This window comes from Ambystoma mexicanum, chromosome 4q, assembly GCF_040938575.1.
Source record: "Ambystoma mexicanum isolate Mex_15411 chromosome 4q, UKY_AmexF1_1, whole genome shotgun sequence".
Lineage (NCBI taxonomy): Eukaryota > Metazoa > Chordata > Amphibia > Caudata > Ambystomatidae > Ambystoma > Ambystoma mexicanum.
The window spans coordinates 178,127,759-178,149,384 of record NC_090928.1 but is presented as its reverse complement, the minus strand read 5'-3'; the positions used below and the strand labels follow the sequence as shown (position 1 = coordinate 178,149,384).

At 46.1% G+C, this 21,626-nt stretch overlaps 1 protein-coding gene across 4 annotated transcripts in view; it reads right to left on the bottom strand.

Moving 5' to 3' along the window:
* AGPAT4 (1-acylglycerol-3-phosphate O-acyltransferase 4) overlaps positions 1-21,626 on the bottom strand; it is a 1,136,585-nt gene that overhangs the window by 144,552 nt on the left and 970,407 nt on the right. For all 4 annotated transcript variants that reach the window (XM_069607695.1, XM_069607692.1, XM_069607694.1 and 1 more), the window contains one exon: positions 2,605-2,680. In XM_069607695.1, the coding sequence (XP_069463796.1) occupies positions 2,605-2,680 (76 nt within the window). The remainder of the gene's footprint in view (positions 1-2,604; positions 2,681-21,626) is intronic.

Sequence of the window (21,626 nt, the reverse complement as noted above, 5' to 3'; positions counted from 1 at the left end):
TAGCAACACAGTCCCAGATGGTAAACGTGAATATACACAGTGTGCAAGTCACATTAGTAGATTTTAAGGCCATACTGTCTGCAGTGAAAACTTTATGTGCCCAGGCATCCACCCCCTTGTCATCCCTTTCAGGAGTGGGATACTTGGTAAGGTATTCCGGGTCTCTGCTGGAAGGCCTGTACTTCCTTGCAAAGTTTTTGTTAACGGCAGCCGCAGCTTCCGGGGTCTCCCAATTAGCAGAGACTTTTTTCTGCAGGGCCATGTGGAATGGTAAAATCGTGTCTTTCTGAGGAGCCTGGTCCAAGATGTCTGTCATGTCATATTGTTCGTATGATGGAGTAGGCCTACTCCATCCCATAAACTCAATGACTTTTCCCATGAGCTTTCTGTAGGATGAATCTGAGTGCTCAGAGGGGTCAGGCCTGCCAAATTCTAGTTCTGGCGAGATTTCCAAGCCACTTCTCGTCGGACGAGGATTTTCTCGATGCAACGCCGGCTTTGAGCTCGGCTTCGAAGTTTTAGTCTTTGACTTCCCTTTGTCGTCCGAATTCGAAGCAACAGGGGCATGGATCTTTTGCATTTCTTTCGAGGGGGTTGAGGACGCATTCTTGAAAATTTGCAACATCTCCCTACGAAATGTGTCCCACTTTGCTGGGGAAACGGACTTCGTCGGGCATCTGATTACCTCTGTGGAGGAATCACTCGAGGTAGAAGGAGACCTATGGCGCCTCTTCTTTGCCTTCTTAGAGGAAGACGAAGATTGCCTCGATCGATTCCTCGATTGGGACCTTTTCTGACTTTTCGCGCCAGGAAGAGTCTCTTGATTCACCTGACTTTTTCTCCCTCTTCGAAGGTGACTTGGATGCTAACCTACGCACCAGCAGTTTACCTCTGCGCTCCCCGAGAGCTTTCTCGGTCATGGCCTCACAGGACCCACAGTCTGCGGTACCGTGCCCGGAGCCCAGACACCACAAGCAGACGCAGTGAGGATCAGTAATTGACATTTTTGACCCGCAGCTCTGGCATTTTTTGAAACCCAACTTTGGCTTCAATGTTGATGGAGAAGAAGACATTTTCTCCCAAAAATCTCACTGAAGCGCGCTGTAATTACTCGAAGCATGAGCTCGGAAAAACAGAACTGAAGCCAACGGGCGCTGCACGCGCTATTTATGCTGATGATGTCGGCGGTCAACGGCGGCCCACGAGGGACATCGACTCGTCGACACTGCATACAGCTCCCTCTGTCGAATGTCAAAAAAAAATTCCAAAGAAGCGAAGCTGGTGTGATATATTATCATAAAATGAGGAATACGTGGGAGGACACAATCCATTCGAAAGTTGGATTGTTCAAGATCAGATGCTGCTTCATCTAGATTACAAAATGAGGATTAGCATTTACAATCACAGCCCGACTAAGGGCCTCAATACCAGTCCGGCGGTAACCCTGCTGGTGCCACCGGCTGATTACGAGTCTGGCGGGCCGGGAAGTCAGGCGCTGGTAAATTGTAAATCCCCATTCCCATAGAGTCCCATAGGACTCTATGGGAGTGGGGACACGGAAGCACTGGCACTGTTGCTAACGGTTGCCAGTGATTCCGTGACGTGTCTGCCTACTGTGGCTGCTGCGCCCGGCAGGGTCAGACCTGTCGAGCACAGCAGCCATGGCAGGCAGACTCCAGAGTTTGCCGATCTGGAATCAAGGGTGCCGGTGAGCTTACTGGCACCCTTGTTTCCGGACACGCAAACTCCTAATGGGGCCCTAAGCCTATATGCGAGGCAACCCCTAGACATGGTAAAACGGTAACATTTAATCTTGTCCCTTGTTCACCGAACAGTTTTGGCCTGAAGATGATCACAATATTCAAATTTCAAGTAACACCTAGCAACATAAGAGAGCAAAACATTATAAATGCCTATTTTGAGCATTTTTTGACAAGCTCTTAAAATCCCTCAAACCCCAATGTGATGACATTGACATTTAGGGCCTGATTCACAAAACGTTTTTCAATGGGATTGAGCCATTATAAAACACTTTGTGAATCAGGACCTTAGCGTTTGCACTATTTTACACTGTTATGTTAACGCCACGGGAAAAGGACTCTACCTGAATCCACAAACAACAACAAAAAAACCAACAATAAAAATGTAGTAACTGTTCAGATGTTTTGCTTTTAGAGAAGGAAAAAGGAAATGTAAACATGTAGAGATGTTGCTTGGTGCTGGTGGTCATTGGAATATTGTGGTAGCAAGCCGTGTGTGTGTGCCATGGATCGTTTTGCCCATGTGGAAATTCCAGTTCACCGGTTAACGTGGTCTCTACTGGATCCAGTTGCTGGCATGTGTAATTTGTGTAAATCATGCGAACTGCAAAGCTGCATATCGGAACTGGTTGCTACTACCAATTTCCAAATTAGTCTTGGGAATGAAAGCACATCATGTGTTTCACCTTCTGCCTTTGATAGTCAAATAGAAAACCAAAGAAAAAGATATGCAGCGAAAACTGTAAAGCAGAAATGATGGCAATGCAAAGGATGAAGATGTAAATTATTAATGAACAGTAACAAGATCTTATGAGTGAGCAATGCTTCCCAGCAAGAGACTGACCTTTTCCTGATAGAGTTTGTGGAGCCAGTTGCCACATTCGTGTTCATCTTCAGGGATTTCTTCTAATGGGATCCGTCTGGTGAAGAAATCAAAAAGTAGACATGAAAAAAATGCTAATCATAATGCAATGAATCTTAAGTGCACCAGACAAAATTATACAGTGGCCAACTTTCAATAAGTTGCCCATTTGATTTCATAGGAGAATGAATGCATGTTCTCACCGCAAGTAACAATTAAGCACTAAGCACAAAGGTTCAAGCCGAATGTCTTGGGGTACATGTTTTTTTAGTGGGAATCTTTCACTGGGCATCATTTTTGAGTTCCCCGTTGACATGTTACTTTTACACTTTTGCGTAAAACAGGTCTCCGCTGTGTAATTTTCCTCATTTGCAAAGCGTAGTGCAAAAGGTGAGTGTAAAAAGGTAGCGTAAATGTTTGTACACCACTCTTTTGCATGCCGTGCAAATTGAGTACACACTGCCTGCCATATACACAAGACAGGCGTCGCCTGCAATGCACCGGTGCTACCACCCTCCCCATTCCCATTGAGCCCTATGGGGCTCAAATGGGAATGGGGATGTACCGGGCCCAGCACCCACAAAATGGCAATTACCGTGTCCGGTTGGGCCAGAATAGCCTCCAACCTCATAATGAGGCCTATATGCTTGAGGCAGTGAAAATAGGCGGGGGGAGAGGGGGATGACTCAAGGGTGCTCATTATGAGTTCACTGGCCCGTAAAAAACTGCCAGCAATTCCGGCACCAGCATTTTTTCTGGACTGGGGAAACACACGTTTGCTGGTGGGGGCAGTGATCTATCGGCATGCGTGACCTGCCGGTATTTCAGGCCCCTACCAGCAAATAAATGCCAGAAATATCCGGGTAATTCCAGCATGGAATGGGAACTGACCAGCGTTTCCACTGCCTGTAATATCCCAGTAATACCAGGATATCGGGCAGCGGAAAGGGTAAGGCAGTTTTGCCGGTATCCCCCTGGAATAACTTGCGGGATACTGGCAAAACTGTAATGAGGGCTTGCAAATGAATATACAGTGATAAGTGAGGAAAACTACCACAAATCCTTTAGGATGCACAGTGACAGGGGTAGCAGAAATGTGGGTGGGAAGGTATGGAAGATAAAAATAAGGAGTCTTGTCAACAAAGGAGAAAATACAATCCTAAAAAAAACACACACACACACACACACACACACACACCCCCCATCCCCCGACCACCACCCACCCACCCAGTCGAAAGAACGTTACCAGGGATAAGTAACTTGTTCTTTGTATCGATTGTGTCCTCCGACATATTCCTCATCTTTGACAGACTCCTAAAGCAGTATAGTGTTTGGAAGAGGGAGTAGAATTATGATTATTAATTTTCATGGACAGAATGAAGGACTGCCTTGCCAAAAGAACCATCTTGACCAAGGGAAGACTCCTGGCAATAATGCTTAGTAAACATGTGGATGGAAGACCACATTGCTGCTTCACAAATGTTTCTAATTGGTACGCACCTTTGAAGTGCTGTAGATGTAGCCATGCCCCTGGTGGGGTGAGCTGTTAAACCTTCAGGAGGGTCTTTTCCAGCCAGCCTGTAAGATTTTGATAGATCATCTAGAAAAGGTCTGTTTGGTAACAGCCTGACCCAGGTTGTGTCCTGTGTATTCGATGAAGAGTTGGTCATCAATTTGTAATTTAGACATTCTTGAAATATAAAAGCTCAAAGCTCTGCAAGGGTCTAACCTATGTAGTCTTTCCTTCTCCTTACAGGATGAGGTGGGGGATAGAAAGAAGATAGAACAATTTTGTGACCTAAATGAAAATCCGAAATGATTTTTGGACAAAAAGGAAGGTCTGACCTTTAAAACAACCCTATCCTTGTGGAAGATGGTAAAGGGTGGCTTGGATGAAAGTGCCTGCAACTTGCTCACTCTGCGGGCTGATGTCAGAGCAATCAATAGGATGGTTTTGAAGGTTAATAACCTTAAAGGACACGTGTGCAGAGGTTCAACGCGTGCAAACATTAGGAATTTTAAAACCAGATTAAGGTCCCAAACCAGAACCTGGAAAGGAGTTGGAGGAAATATATTAGTGAGCCCTTTTAGAAATTAAGTCACCAGTGGAATTTTGAAATAGGAACATTCCTCTGACGAGCGCTTAAAAATGGACAGTGCCGCCAGGTAGCCTTTAATAGTACCAATCTGGAGCCCCAGATTAGCTAAAGTTAGAAAAAAAGATAAAGCATCCGGTGTTGCACACAGAAAACGATCTACATTCTTTTCCTTGCAACAGTTGCAGAACTTATTCCAACGGCAACGGTACAAAGACTTGGTTGCTGGCCTTCTGGCCGAAAGCAATGCCTCCATAACGTCATCCGGGAGGTCCCAATCCTTATATCTCAGCCTTTCAGAAACCAAGCGTGAAGCTTGAGACTCCTGACCTCTGGATGGAGAACCCGACCCCCCTCTCGTGACAGTTGGTCCTCTCTTTGTGGAAGATGTATCGGAGGACAGATGGACATGTCCAGAAGGTCCGGGTACCACATCCTCCTGGCCCAATCCGGAGCAATTAGGATCATGTGTTTCCCGAACCTTCTCGACCTCCTGATTACATGAGGAATGACAGGGACCGACAGGAAACGCATACAGGAGTGGAAACTCCCAGTCCACTACGAACATGTCTCCTAGAGCTCCTCCTGGGGGAAATTCCCTGGAACAACATCTTTTGCCCTTCTGGTTGACCTCGGTCACAAACAGATCTACTTGAGGGGTTCCCCAAAAGGTGAAGATCTCCTGAAGGACTTCCTGAGCTAGTTCCCACTTGTGGGAGACTGTGCTCTGCCTGCTCACAGCGTCCACCGCTGTGTTCTTCTCTCCGTCTAGGTGAATTGCCGATATTGAGATTCCTTCTTGAATTGCCCAATACCAGACCTACATTGCCTCTCTGCACAGTGGTAGTGAGCCTACACCTCCTCTCTTGTTGAGGTAGTACATGGCCACTGTGTTGCTAGGCCCTGAAGACCCTCGCGTATGGAAACAAGGCACAATCACCATACACCCAGTGATATGACAGACACGAGGATCGATTTCCAAGTACTAGGGTTTATTGCAAAGCAAATATTCTCGCAACGTGTATCACCCAGACCTCATGAGATGCAAGAGAGCGAATATTTTACAACAGTATCATATATATAAAAAGACAATCATACAATCTCTTTGTGACACATCAAAACCACCCATAATGTATCTTCTTGAGCTAGGGTTCGGTAATTGATAATTATGACAAATATGACACATTATAACACGTTTCTTTCTCAATCTATATTACTTGCTTTAGCAACAGTTGCAATTTGCAGTAAGCAGACATGGTTCTTTGTTATGAAGGACACAAAGCACTTGTTTAGCGAGCAAACTGTGTTCATAGGAGAGACATTCCCAAGCACGCTATCTTCTGGTTTCTATTTGTGAACTAGGGGTCAGCCTGATCTTAAGAGGGCCCCGAAAGGGGGGGCCCCTGGGAAAGTATAATTCATGCCTTAACGGCCTGTTTCTACAGTTTCAGCGAGACCGGCTGTCACCTGGCTTGGTGATTAAATGCCTCTCTGCTCGCCAACAAGGACTCGTGAGGGAGAAAAACAATGGGCCTCATTACAAGTTCTCCGGTCCAGACTTAACGCTGCCGGTATAACCATACCGGCACCATTTCCATGATCGCCAAATTATGACCACGGACCCGGAAATACCACCACCATAAATCGCCACTGCGGAGTCAAGGCACCCGTAAACTTCGCCTACACGGAAACCCCCAGTTACCAGCAATACGAAACACAGCAAGCATTACCAGTAGCATGGACATGGAAACACGCCACAAAAATAACGCTAAAACCGTGACCACAGTGGCATTATCGGCGCCAGCGTGAACATGACGTTAAACAGTGCCTGGTGATCTGAATAAGGCCACAGGTGCACCAAATGAGCCCAGCTGGACCCAGCAGGCCACTGTGAGCCTACAAAAGGGCCACACCCAGGCCAACTCCAAACAGAACTATGCAGGCAGCAGCTCTAGTAGCACTGGGACTGGGGCAACTGAACAAACAGGCAGGACTGCACATGATGGCAGTAATGGTGCAGAGGAGGAGGAGGCGGAGGCGGAGGAGGCGCAGGCGGCACTTAGCAAACCCTGTACCCATGCCAAACCCTATTGTCCAGCCTGCAATACCATGCATCAGGGCCTCACCCTGGAACCTGACCCCAGGACAGATCCACACATTATACCGGCTGGACCGTCCAACAATTATGTACATCACCACCATGATAGAGGACGACATCAGCAGCCACATTGACATCACCACCGCCATCCCCACCCTCCTGAAGATGGTGTCGGTACTGCATTTCCTTGGCACCGGAACTTATCAGCACACAGTTGGTGAGCTGCACGGGCTATCACAACCCTGTTTCTCTAAAGTACTGGTACAGGTACTGGATGCCCTGTTGCGCCATGTGTCTGAACACATCGCCCTACCCTGTACCCTTGCCCAGGTCATTGCCACCAAGTTGGCCTTCCATGCCATTGCATGCATGCCAAATTGCATAGGTGCAGTAGACTGCACCCACATAGAGCTGACAGTACCACGTGCTATCGAGATGCTGTACCGCAGTAGGAAACTGTACCACTCACTGAATGTACAGATGGTATGTGATGCCGCACAAGTGATAACACATTGCTGCGCACATTTCCCGGGCTCAACACATGACTCAATGGTTCTGCGGAATTCGACATTGCCACGGCACATGGAACGCTACGCTGGACAAAGTACATGGCTATTGGGTGAGTACAACTGCCAATGCACAGGCCCTGTGGAAGGGGGGTGTGTGTCCAGGGCAATGACCTATGTGAGTGGGCTGCTACGACTGCACATGCATCACCCCCCCGTCCATTTAGTGAATAGTCAGCACAATCCACACATCACAAAGCTACACATGACAGGTTGCCGCAGTGTGCCCGTACACACCCTGCCACATGACACACACAGCCGATACTACCACCGGCCCATACACCTGGAGCCACTCAATACATCCACCCACAATGCACACGATGCCTGCACATGAGAGATCCTGCATCGACAACATCATCACAGTAAATTGATTGACTCCGCCATGTGTGTACATCACTGCACAATGCCATACTTACCAACCAATATTTCCCACAGGGGCAACTACACATGCACATCAATTTGTTGGTCAATGTCCAGATGCAAACGTCGACTACAAGGACCCAGGAATGGTAATCACCCACCAGTCCAACCACTGCTTGCCGCATATGGATGAATGATCAATGATACAAGATTGCACTGTATCTGATGAAGACATGATACAACAAACACTGACATATCACCCACATCTACATGCCATGTAGGTGATGCTGGATATGCACTCACGCTTGCGCAGGAACATTCCGCTGTCCCCAGACGCAGAGGATGAAGATGGGAATGGAGATGGGGCTGGGATGGCTCCACCTCCTCCTGGGGGTGCACAAGATGGACAACGAGCACTGGATACACTGATTCGTATTTACCTTTGAGAGACTTCACATTGAGAGCATTGCATGGATATGACGATGCAAGTTAATAAATTGATGGACTGCAAATGAAATGATGGATGTCCACTCATGAATGTTTTTTTCAATGATGATATATTTCTAACATAACAACAGGGAAGAAGGTGCATTGGGTAGGGAAGCTGTACCCCTGTGCCCACCCACCACCCAAACGTACCTATCCCCAACCAGGTCCCAATTCACTAACCCCCTAATGGACCTCCCCCACCACCCAAACGTACCCACCCCCAGCCAGGCCCCAATTCACTAACCCCCTAATGGACCTCCCCCACCACCCAAACGTACCCACCCCCTTACACCCTTCTTGTCCCTATTTGTCCTGCAGTGCTAAACACACATGCTATCATTTGCGTGTGCGCTTCCGCGCACGGGCATCCTTGCCAGAGGGCCCTGTTACGCGACTTGAGCGCCTCCGTGGGCTGGCAGAGGAGGAGCTGGATGGGGTGGTGCTTGTGGATGGCACTGTTGCTGGCATTGGTAGCAAACGTCCCCGATATGCCTGCTGGGCAAGCAACATAGACTCGGCAATACTGGAAGTGTTGTTGTTGCCCTCCCGCACATGGCGTGCCAGGGTCACTATGGTGGTGGCAAAGCGTCCAATTGACCTGGAGAGCCGACGCACAGATGCACTGTAACTCTCCCTCTGCAGCCTGGACTCCTCAAGCTGCCTTTCCACTAGCTGGGTGAGGGTGGCCTGCTGGTCCTCCATCCGCTGCATGCGGGAATTCAGCTCAGCCATTGAGGGGGTTGGCGACCTCATCGGACTGCGTAGTGATGTTGGGCTGAACTGGAGGTCATGGAAGGATGCCAAGTCATCCAGGTTGGGCACCTCCCCCGGTGGCCCTACATCAGACTGCAGTGCTGGGGCACTGTTGTCACTGCCTGCAGCCTCCTCCGCAGTGCAGATGTTTTCTAGGGTGGGTTGTGTGGGCATGATGGGTGCCCGTGGCACCTGTGTGGCAGCAGGCAGCGTGGAGATGGTGGTGCTGGTGGCCGGTAGATCCGTACCAGATGCAGCTGGTGGCAGAGTTGCTGAGCAGCTAGCATCTTCCCCTTGGGCAGGGGCGCTGGGTTGCACACGTGCAGGTGCTGATTGCCTCGCCTGTTGTGCGTTGTCACTGTCACTTGAAATGGCTGTGGGGACACAGAGGGCATGCTATTAGTTGTGTGGTGGTACCTGATGGGTGCATCACATGCATCAGACAGGTTGATCAGTGAACATTTGCATTTACACGAATATGAATGTTGACAGGCATTTATTGTAGGGATGTTGCTCATCGTCTGGGTCATGATTGGGTCCTTTGGGGCACTCATGCACTGGCTGGGTGGCCGGGGGGGATGTTAATGGGTCCTTTGGGGCACTCATGTACTGGCTGGGGGTGGGGGTGGTTATTAATGGGTCCTTTGGAGCACTCCTGGCCTCAACAAGTACTCATATGGCATTCATATGTGTGCACTTACCAGCATCTGCACTTGGGCTCACTCCTGCCTCAGCATCCCCAATCCCATGGATAGCCTCAAGAAGGAGGACACTGCTGCAGCGCTCCTCCCATGTCTGCAGCCTCAGTGGTGAAGGGGGCCCTCCACCTGTGCCACTGCTGCATTGACAGTGTGTTGCTCAGTCTGAGGTCGTCCCACCTCTTGTGGCAGTCCTTAACGCTCATTGTAGTCACGCCCACAGCTGGGCACTTGCGTGCAGCTTCGGCCCACAAATCCTTCCTGCGCTGCTGTGTTGCACGCCGTTGGTCTGCGCTAAACAGCATTTCGGCATGCTGCACTATGTGGTCCACCAATACAGTGGGCTCTGCCTCGCTGAAGTGCTGTTTGCGTTGTCTCTGGGCAGGGATCTTGGCTGCCATGCTGGTGGTCCTTTTTGGCTTCTCAGTGTGCAGATTTAGCATGCGCTGACTCTGGATGGCAGTGGATTGTGCTTTATATAATGGCCGCCTCTCTATTTCCGGTTTTCGCGGTCATGGTATTTCCGCTTCCATGTCCATGAGGACGGCGGCGGACACGGTTTTTACACTGCTTGTGGGGCCGCTATGTCCATTTCCGTGGGTGTTTACGTGGCGACGGTGACACCGTTTCTGCGTCCGTGTGGTGCGCGCGACTGACAGGCCGTAATCGGCCGATCTTTCCGCAACCTTGTGGACGCGGAAACTGTATTACCGTCGTCACGGAATCACCATATTCCGTACCTGAGAATTTGTAACGAGGTCCAATGTATTTCTGTACTGCTTTGCATTTCTGTCTGGGCCGGTCTCTCAACATGTAACATGTGGCCTTGCTTTGTGTATGAGCAGAATAACAGAAATAAAATACATTTTGCGAAAGGCAAAGAAAGCAAATGGCGGATCTAGGGCACAAAATGGACGCTCTATGATTATGCGGATGATTCTGTATTGGCGATGTAGGGCATATGATGCGATTGGTTTTCAGCCAACATAATATACCATTTATGCTTCGGTAGGGTAATTTCTGGACTCACAGTGTTGTCTGTCATTATCAGGACATTCTTCCCCTGGACAGAGGGCAAGAAGGACTTCAGCGCTAGTCTGATTGCCCTCAGCTCCAAAAGATTGATATGTAGTTTAGACTCTGATGGAGACCAACGACCGCTGACTGTCAGATCTTTGGCATGGGCTCCCCACCCCGTGAGTGAGTCGTCCGTCACTACTGTAATCTCCGGCCATGGTTGCCAAAAGGGTTCTCCCTTCAGAACAATGTCCTTGCAGGCCCACCACAGAAGATCCTGTGAGACACTGGTTGGAATCTGAAGTCGGTCCGACATCTTTGCTGAGAATTGGGACCATTGAGTTCTTAGAGCCCATTGAAGGGATCTCATTCTCAGTCTGGCACCAGAAAAATTCAGGATGCCCTGAGGCCGTGCAACCTCAGAAAATCAAAGTCCGGTAGACTGTGGGCATTCTGAAATTTGGTCAACATCTGAAGAATGTCTTGAGGCCTCACCTCAGGTGGCGAGCTCTTCCCAAGGATGTATCTAATACAGCTCTGATGTACTGGAGCTTTTGAGAAGGTGTCATATGGGACTTCTTGTAATTGAGGCAGAAGCCCATTCTGTGAAGAGAGTGGCAGATGACGTTGAGATGATTCAGGACTTGTTCGGGAGAACACGCCCTGATCCGCCAATCATCCAGATAGGGGTAGACGTGAATCCCCTCTCTCCTGAGGCTCGATGCCACTACCGCAATCAGTTTTGTGAAAACCCTTCGGGCGCAGGTCAACCCGAATGGCAGAACTTGAAATTGATAATGAGAACCGCCAACTGCGAACCTTAGGGATTTCCTGTGCTTCAGATGGATTGGCACATGAAAATAAGCATCCTGAAGGTCCAATGACACCAACCAATCGTGGAGTTGGAGGACCTGAAGGATCTGAGAAAGTGTGACCATCTTGAACTTGTACTTTCTGAGGAACTTGTTCAAGTATCTTAAGTCCAAGATGGGTCTCAGTCCTCCGTCCTTTTTGCGTATCAAAAAATATGGGGAGTACAAACCCTTGTTACTCTCCTTTAAAGGCCCTGGTTTCATAGCACCTTTCTCTAGCAGGATTAATACTTCCTGCACAAGGAGCGGATGTGGAATCCTCAAAAAGCGGTTCCCCAGTGGATTGTAAAAGGAAAGCAGTAACCGTGGGCTACAATTTCCAAAGCCCAAGTATCCAAAGTAATGTCTCGCTATTCTTCCAGATGCTGAGACAGTCTGCCCCCCGCTGGCGAGGGCACAAGTAGTGTTGCAAGATTTTGGTGCCATGCTCCCTGCAGAAAATACCTTCCTCACCCCTCCATCTAGGCGCTTGTCGTCCCTATCAGGAGGTATACTAGGGTACGCTGCTTGTTTGGAAGCAGCCGTAGCTGCCTGCACCACCAGACTCTCCGGAGTGGGGTGTTTTGACAGGTAGTCGGGGTCACTACTGGAAGGGCGGTATTTCTTTGTCAAGTTCTTATCAACTGCCAGATTGGATTCCGGAGTCTCCCAGTTCCTAGCCACCCTTTCTGCAATGCCGTATGAAAAGGCAAAATAGGATTAGATTGTGGACTCTTGTCCAAAACATCAGTGAGGTTGTCATGCTCATAATTCAATGGTGGCCTACTCCAACCCATTTATTCAACCACTTTCGACATGAGCTGCCTGTATGATGCATCTGCATGCTCCCCAGCCTCTGGTTTTCTAAATTCAAGTTCTGGTGAGGTATATACCCCACTTGCTGTTTGCAAGTTGTCATACAGGTCATTCATTCTGGACTCTTCAGAGATAAAAACTCTCTGGTACATTGGGTGTACCATACTTTAAGCCAAATGGTGCTTGATTATCCTTAGAACGCTCCTCTTCTCCAAGAATTGAATAAAGTGATTTCAAGAAATTCTTTTTAGGATGTGGAGCATATGTTTTGTCTGGTTTGGAAGTAGTAGGCTTCGATGTCGTCAAAGTCGTCAACACTTTCTTTATCAGTGCCGACTTCGGAGGGGCGCTCGGCATTGACGGTACAGCTGGCAAGTGTGGCGCTGTTGGCGTCAAAGGTTTCTGCGTCAATGTCGAGGACCCAGCAGGCGTAGAAGGCAACGCCGGCGTCGAATATGTCAACGGCGTTGACGGCCTAGACTTTTCCTTGTGTCTTGTATGATCCTTCGATGGTACATCGAATCGAGGCCTCGAAGGCTAACGATGCGGAACAGGCCTTTTTCCTGGGCTCGAGGAAGCGCAGGATTTCGGACGAGACCTTTCCTTTCCGGCCTCTTTTGAAGGCTCACTAGGAGCATGGCTTTTTTGTTTTTCAAAAATCTTTAACATTTTAGCCCTGAAGGCTTCCCACTCAGCCGGAGTGGACTTTTTTTAAAGGGCAAGCAACACTTTCGGGGGAAACGTCTGACAACGAAGTCGACGAAAGCGACCTACAGTACCTTCTCTTCGATTTCTTCAAAGAAGAGGAAGAGTGGTGTGAGCCACTCCTCGACCTAGATCGATTGGCCTTCTTCCTCAGAGGAGAGACGCCTCTCGACTGGCCGATCGAAGGTTTAGCGGGTCGGGTGGGTGATTTTGTAGGGATTTTTCCTACCTTAAGTTTTCCCCTTCCGTTCCCTCAAGGCTTTTCCCATCATGAACAGGCATTTGGAACAGCCGGAGGTGTCGTGGTCCGCCCCAAGGCACCAAAAACAGATACAGTGTGGGTCAGTAAGTGACATTTTTGACCAGCAATCCCGGCACTTCTTGAAACTGGACATCGGAGTCGAAGGTGTCGAAGATGGAGACATTTGTATCTATGTGATTGAAACAAAGACGTCACAAGATGAGGAGCGCCGAATTTCGCTCAAAGCTATTGCTGCTGCAGAAAAACAGAACTGAGGCCAACAGGCACTGCGTGTGCTATAAATGCCCTCCAATGACATCACCCACGGCGGAGGCCTTCGAGGAACATCGCCTCGATGCCATCGACGCACAGCGCCCTCTGCCGAAAAAAAATTCCAAAGCAGCTGAAGCTGGACAACAAGTGTCAAAGATGAGGAATACGTGGGAGGACACAATCCATTTGCATTGGTGTTTCCCGGTTAAGTTCAAACAAGGTCAGATAACACCAGTGATCAAAAGACTGCAACTCAATGAAAGGGGATATAAAAATTCAGGGAAATTACAAGCTTTAGTCTACAAGAAACGTGATAGAAAATTGTGTGAGATTCCAATTAGTGATCTATATGGACGAATGCCAGCTTCTGGGCTCATTCCAGTCTGCCTTTCACAAATGGCGAAGGACACTGTCACCTGGAGTGCAGCCAGACTACTGGTGATGAATATCGACTAGTCAATGTTGCCTACACCTGTCAGTAGAACCGGTAGCTACCTTTACTGCTTTTCATACCTTCCACCATGGGGAGCATACGAGAAGAATGGGTGGAGCAGTCCTTGAGAGATTTAGAGATTTCTTTTAATCACATCTACAATTAGGGCCAACCCATGTGCCACTGCCTGCTGTGCCATGCAGTCCATACCGCGCAGATGCCAACCGATTACACCAGAGGCTATCCGATGTTCACTAGATAGTACGCCTGAAAGCATGTATTTCTTGACATGTAGGATTCCAATCGGTGCTTAAAATTAAATCAAACAAACATATTATGTGGTGTAAAAATGAAGATTCACCCTTTTACCTGTTGTTAAATGAATCATCCAATATCAACATCTCACTGATAAAAGCATCCTATGCTAATAGCCATGGTTTTATATTGGACTTTTTACCATACTAGAACACCCACATCAGTACTAGCTCCCATTTCCATGCTACATAATGCAAAACAAATGCATTAACCAAAGTAGAACATTTGCATGGTGGTTTAGTAATAGTTAGAAGGGACTGCACAAACTTGTTAGACGCTGACCTCTCTAAGCTCAGTCCGTGACAGTACTATTGAAAGCATGTTTCAAGGCCAGCATAGTTTTGAAAATGCCTGATTAAATGAATGTAAAAGTAAGGTGTACATTTCTGATGCCTTGCTTTTACCTTACTTTTCTAATCTGGTGATTAGAAAATGAGCCTCGAAAAGTTTGAGACTGATGATTCCACTGCAAAAAAAGAAAATCATACTTTTTCGGAATTTTTCCCGCAATGCACAACTCTGTTCCAGCCTCACTTAGCCAAGAAGGTTTCATAAAGAGCCCAATATATCCGCTAAGGTGAGTTTCGTACAGAGTGTTGGGCAGCATTTCCTTTTAATTTCTATACAAAGTGTAGGGAGCGGCAATACAAATTAATTCAGAAAACTATCCTCAAACACTACAATAAATCAAACATTTTCAATTCTTTATAGACAATCCCAAAAGTAAAATAATCAGATACAAATCCATATCCATACCAGTTCCCAAGACAAGATAGAATTCATAAAATAAAAAAAGTACAACGATAAATTGGCTTTTGCAAAAATTCATAGTTTTTGGAACTAGTCTAATCATTTCAAGACATTAAGAATACTACAAGAAAGCAAATGCGCATCAGCTGTTAACTGGAGCCCAGGTATTTGCAATAATGCATCAATTCCACCATTAGCCCACTTCATTCCCTTCTCCTGCATTGATACAGACATTTAATTCCATAATCGAAAGTCTCACCAATTTAAATAATGTGTCTAGAGGGTAATAATAATCAGAACGAACGGCAGAAACCCAATCAAACCCATAACAGTTGTACGTCATATTAGTGTCTAAATACAGAATTTAATTTCTATGAAGGGCTTAATATATAGTATTATAAAGCCACACGGAAAAATATTTAGCCATTGATTTATAGAAAACCATTTATGGGGATACTCCCATCCTGATTTAGATTTTAATTGCACTACTGTGCAAATAGGATAAAACGCGTAAGAACTGCATGCTTCCTGCAACAAGTGCTTACTACATACCTTGATGCACCGAAATGGTGTGTCTAGACAAATGCGGACACATTAGCGAAGGAACACAGCAGCAGGTCTCCCTGAATTACAGTGCATCAAAAATGTGGTGTATACATATCATATTTGATTAATCAACTGGTAATTCGATTATTTAACATACAGGGATTCCCAAAACCAACCTTGATTCCACACACACACACCCATAGACCTACAACTCAAACCAATCGATGGTGATCACTGTACAACATCAAATTGCTACATCCATAAAACATATGCCACGATGCCTCAGGGCCGTTGTGCGCTTTATAAATTTAAATAAATAAGTATGCTGATAATTAGGGTTTTCAACGAGAGGAGCAAAGGATAAGGGGTAAACCACTGCAACACCCTATATTTTGTATATAATGTTCTTTAATTTCATAAACTTCTTGCCTCTAATTGTCTATGATTGAGCCGAAAAAGGACATTGTTTTCTCCGACGAGTTTGGGTTGTGAATGGTCATTAAAATATCTTAGGGATTCTGTGCAGTTTCTAATACAGTGCATAAGGGAACATTGGCAAAACATATGTCCTTCTTTGGTGCCTACACCACTCGCAGATAAGTCTGACGTTGTTACAAGGACAGGTGCTACATGTCTCTCTCAAAGAGCATTTGCTAGTGTTAACTGCCAGAGGCAATTGTGCATACCGGAATGAGTGTTTAATTTCGGGTAGAGCCAAAATTCTCTTCTTTGCACTACTGTTTTCACCACCCATTAAAAAAGCAGTGTTTTTTTGTTGCTTCTGCCAGGGAAATGTACCTGGCCCATAAAGTGCTACAATGTTCAGCTACAACAATCTCTGCCACAAGGGTGATATTTTCTGGATGTCAATACACATTCGCTTGTACAAAGGCCTTTAAAGAAACTGCAATATATTTAAACCAAGTTACACCCTTCCACAGTTCTCAATTCCAAAATCTTGAGCAAGACATAATATTCTTTTTAGCCAAATTCTAATTTAAAATAGCAGCAAAGTCATTCTAACTCGATCCTCTATAAGGAGGCCCAAGTTAGTAGTGTTTGCTGCAGATTTTTCTACCCCTTACATGCTTTTCAGGAACATATTTTCTTCCATCACTATTGGTTAAGCTATCGAATTGCACCCCCAACATTATGTGGCATACATTGCCAAGGTGTCTTTGCCTTGTATGGATGAGCCGCAAAAGCATTTGTCAATCCTAAATAATCTTCAATTGGAGACCACCAGGGGGCACAGGCATCCTAGATCCCTGAGAGCTGAGCTCTCCCAGCGAGCACTGAATGAACAGTGAATAGACATGGCAAACAGTGCCTTTGGGCCATAGCAGCATTGAAGCGACTATCGCATGGAGAAGGACTTCCTTTCAGGGGAGAGTTGGCCCTCCAGGGGACCGTCAGAGCCAAATGGCCGACACATCATAAACAATAGGACGAGAGATGGGGGCGTAACATGACGCTGGACGTACCAAACGCCGGCAAAGAAGGAGGAAGAAAGATGGATAATGGCAGCTGTGGAGAAGCACTGAGACCTTGTGGAAAGCATCAAGGAGAAGGGTTGGTTCTATCCCCTGACACAACACAAGGTCAGGTGAAGCTCGTAAGGCAGGCATAAATACCGGAAGGAAAAGAGGGAAATAGCAAGGAGAATACAATCTGGAAGGGGGCCGGCTTTAGAGTTTGGGGAATGAAGACCGGCTCCAGGCAAACTGCCCCAAAGGGTGGCATGAAGAGGAACCAGAGCAGCAGAAGAAGTGTAATGAAAGAAGAAGAAAGAGTAAGAACCTTTTTTGGAGGGATCAGTAGAGGTGCAGGACAGTAAGCTTGAGACAATACAGGTTATGGGGAACCACATCAGAGGGGAGCCAATCCCCATAAAGTCAACATGGGGGAGCAGAATGCAGTGTAGGGGAAACATAATGTTCAGCCTGGCGAGGAGGAACAATGTAAATCAGAAATGTCATGTCTGCTAACAGTGTGATTGTCACCCTACAGTAATATCGTATACAGTTATCACCAATGGAGAAGATGAATAGGGAAAAGTCCTATATGGGAGAGGGGACTCAGAAGTGCCGGCACTGTTGTTAACCGTGACCACTGCATCCGGTAGGGTCAGACCTGTCCGGCGTAGCGGCCCCGGCGGGCAGACTACTAATTTGAGGTGAGCTTACCGGCACCCTTGTTTCCAGACCGGCAAACTTGTAATGAGGCCCATTGACTTTGAGGGATCCAGCATCTGCATTTTTTCAGGACCTGTATTCTTTCACCTTGGTGAAATGCAGGGAATGTAAATCCCTAACACTGTGGCTGAGGGAGCAAAACGTGAAATACACATGGTGGTTCCCATTTACATGGACTTTTGAGCATCGAACAGAGGAATACTGGATAACAAAAAAAGAAGAGGTAGAGGGTTCCCTAGCATAGCTGAAGGACCAGGTACAAGAACCACACCATAATCAGGGACAAGTAGGAGAAGGCAGGTGGAAGGGGCCCAAAGAAATTCAGGAAACTCAATACTCCATGGCGATGAAAGCAAAGGATTTGTTGTTGAAGGACACCAGAAACACGACCTTGAAAGGAGAGGGAGGGCGGTTTGAAGCTGACAGGGAGGCAAGATAAGACTGATGCAATTGAATCACAGGAGAGGATCACCATGGAAGAAAAGACTAGCAACCTGAAAGGCAAACGTCGTGAGAGTAAAACAAGAGGAAGTAAAACAAGAGGAGGTTCGGGTTTACTGGGGGTTTATACCTGTGTGGTCCCAACTAATCATTGGAGTGTCTCGGGGAGAAGTGGTAATGCTCCACACAAGGGGAAAGGGATTGGAGGGGGTGAGATTGGGAGTCAGAGATGGAAAAAGGTGGGTTACAACCATAGAAATGTGTCATTTGTACATTATGTGTTTAGAGGGGAACAGTAAGGTGCACATGCAGGTTTCTCCATGGTTAGGTGACTATGGATATGATACGGATGGGGCTAAAGGCCTGAAATTTGGTACACTGAATGTGAAAGGGCTGATTTTACAAGGGAAGAGGGTAATGCTTGCCAGGCAGATTAGTCAGGAACACTTAGATGTGATCTTTGTGCGGGAAACGAGATATAAGCAGGGAGAAGAATTTGATATTAAAGGACGACCACCAGGGGAGGCAGTATCGGTCTCCAGGCTATGCAAGATGGGGGGGGGAGTAGACATACTGAACAAAAAATATCTAGGGCTGGACGTGTTACAGACTAAGAAAGTTCTACAGGGAAGACTGGTGGCACCTAAATGCAGGTTGGGCAACCAGATATTAATACTTTGTGCCACTGACTCCCTCAACCTTGCCTATGCAGTGCTTTGTAACGAGGCCTGAGAGTTACTAATGAAATGAAAAGCAGGTACATTTGTATCTGGAGGGGACTTCAATATGGTTGAGAATCAGGACATGGACTGGTGCTCAGTATGGGAGGGAGTAACAAGGGCAAGGGACCAGCAGGATAATCAATTGCAGTATCAGTTACAAAAACACTTCTTATTTGATATGTGAAGAAAAGCCAACCCAGGGAAAAGGGAGTATAGACAAGGCGTACTCGCAAATAGGTTCAAGACACAAAGGGCAGAGAGGACGATTAGTAGACTAAAAGATTAACTCATTGTCCTGCCACTAGAGATACCACACATGTTTGGCAGATATTATGAGAAATATTATAGAGCAGAGGATAAGATCTTCATGGGGGAGACCACCTCGTTCTTGGACAAGATAAAGCTACCAAAGCTCAACCAGGAAGGGCGGGATGCTCTGGACAGCCCAATTTCACAGATAGAGCCCCATAATGAAATATCCACTTTAGAGGTGGGGAAGATGAGGTCAGTGATGGGTTTACTTCTTTTTTTTTAATTTAAAAAATGATTCAGTTTAAAAATAGACTTTTAATTTTATCTTATTAAACATCTTTCATATACATTTAATGTATGCATTTATCTTTAGATCCTCGTTGTCGAATTTTTCCATGATCTTATTCCAGAAATGAAAAATTATAAAAATCATCTTTTTTTCCGTGCCCAACAAAATCCAGGCCCATCTGTCCTCTGGGCTCAGTATCTCCTGACCGGTCTCAAAATGAGTCCTGCATACATTTCTCTCTTGTTCAAGGGCAGGACAAGTCATAAGATGGAACAAATTCTCTTTCACAGCCTGATTTTTGCATATCATACAAAAGAGTGCGTTTTTCTCTTCTTGCTTAGTTCTTACTAGTCTCTCTCTTGTGGGTAGTGTATTTAGATGAAATTTCATTAAAAAAGTTCTTATGCCTTTGTCGGGGAATAGAATCAAATAAGGTGGAAGTTCATTAATGGCTCTAATGTCCAAATTACTTGCACTTTATAGTGTTTTTTAGATTCAATAGTTTTTATCCAGTCTTTGTACATGATCTGTTTCTTGGCATGTTGGGGTCTCATTTGCAACATTTCGGTTGGTGTGTCTTCCTTTGTGAGTGCTAGTGATATGTGCTGTTTCCATTGTGTTAGTACTCTTGCTCCTATAGCATCTGGCTTTGTTCAAAAAATCTCGAGAGCAGACACTTTTTCCTCACCAGTTACTTTCCGATAAAGATTCCCATTTTTCCATAGTACTACCGATGAAAGGGGTTGTAGTGCTATTTCGAACCGTATCCGTACCACCGGAAAGGATTGTGGCAGCTTCATTATTTTACGCCAAAATGTTGCTTCGAGTATAGGCCATATTTTCTCTGACAGATTTATCAGCGTTTCACTTCCGTACGTCAGGATCGGAATGGCTTTACTCCTGTAAAATGTGATGATTGGTCGGTACGAACATTTGCCGGATTTTTCATGAAGTATATAGCCTTGTCTCGCCCAGTGCCATTACTTTTTTTCTTAGTTGCAACTCCCATTCTTTTTCAACTATTGTCTGGCTGATGGTAATTCCCAGATACTTATAGGAGGAAACTATATTGATTGGGCAGCCATTGATATATATAACTGGTTTTCTTTCTTTCTGTTTGGGTTTCAATGGCCATAATTTTTGTTTTCATTATGTTTATTTTTAGCTCATTTTTTGCGATGTATTCTGCAAGCGTTCCAAGACTCTGTTGTAGGCCTTTTGGTGTTTTATCAAGCAGAATGATGTCATCTGCGTACATCATCAATGGCAGCCTTGTTGAATTTCTTCTTGGCGGATTTAGTCTATTTGACATCATTTTATAAGGGAGATCTGCTGTGAACAAATTAAAGAGCGTTGCCGCCAGCGGACAACCTTGCTTAAGCCTATTCCAGGTCTCAATGTAGGCGGTCATTAACCCATCTTCGGTTAGCCTTACTCGTATTTTAGTTGAAGAATAGAGTAACTTTATTGGTTGTAATATATGTGTGGGGCAGTTCCATTTTTCCAATTTGTACCACAGCAGCTGGCGATTGACACAATCGAACGCAAGATGGAGATCGACAAAGGCTATCCAGACCTGTTGGTTTGAGGTCTTAGCTTTGTGTTTTAATAAATTCAGGAGAAAGAGATTCATGTTTGTGCCTACAGAATGGACAAAACCAGTTTGACGTGGGGCAAATCGTTTTTTTTTCTGTAGCCCACTCTGTTAAGGCCCTCAATAGGACGGTCGCAAATATTTTCCCCAGAGGGTCTAACAAAGCAATTGGCCTATAATTTGCTGGGTTCTCTTTATCTCCTTGTTTAAAGATTGGTATCGAAACAGCCAGTCTCCAAGTTGAAGGTATTTGGTTCAGTTGATTAATCAATATGATAATCTGTAGTATCATATCCACCCATATCTCAGGTGACTCTTTGATTTTTTCGTTTGTTAGGCCATCTGGCCCTGGTGCTTGTGAGTTATTAAGTTTTGTGATTATTTGTAAAATTTGGGCTCTTGTTGTTATGACTTGCCATCTGTTTGTTTTCGCTAGCTCTGTAGACTCTGGATTATCCCTCTTACTATGTAAATCTGAAAAATATTCCAGCCATCGGACTTCGA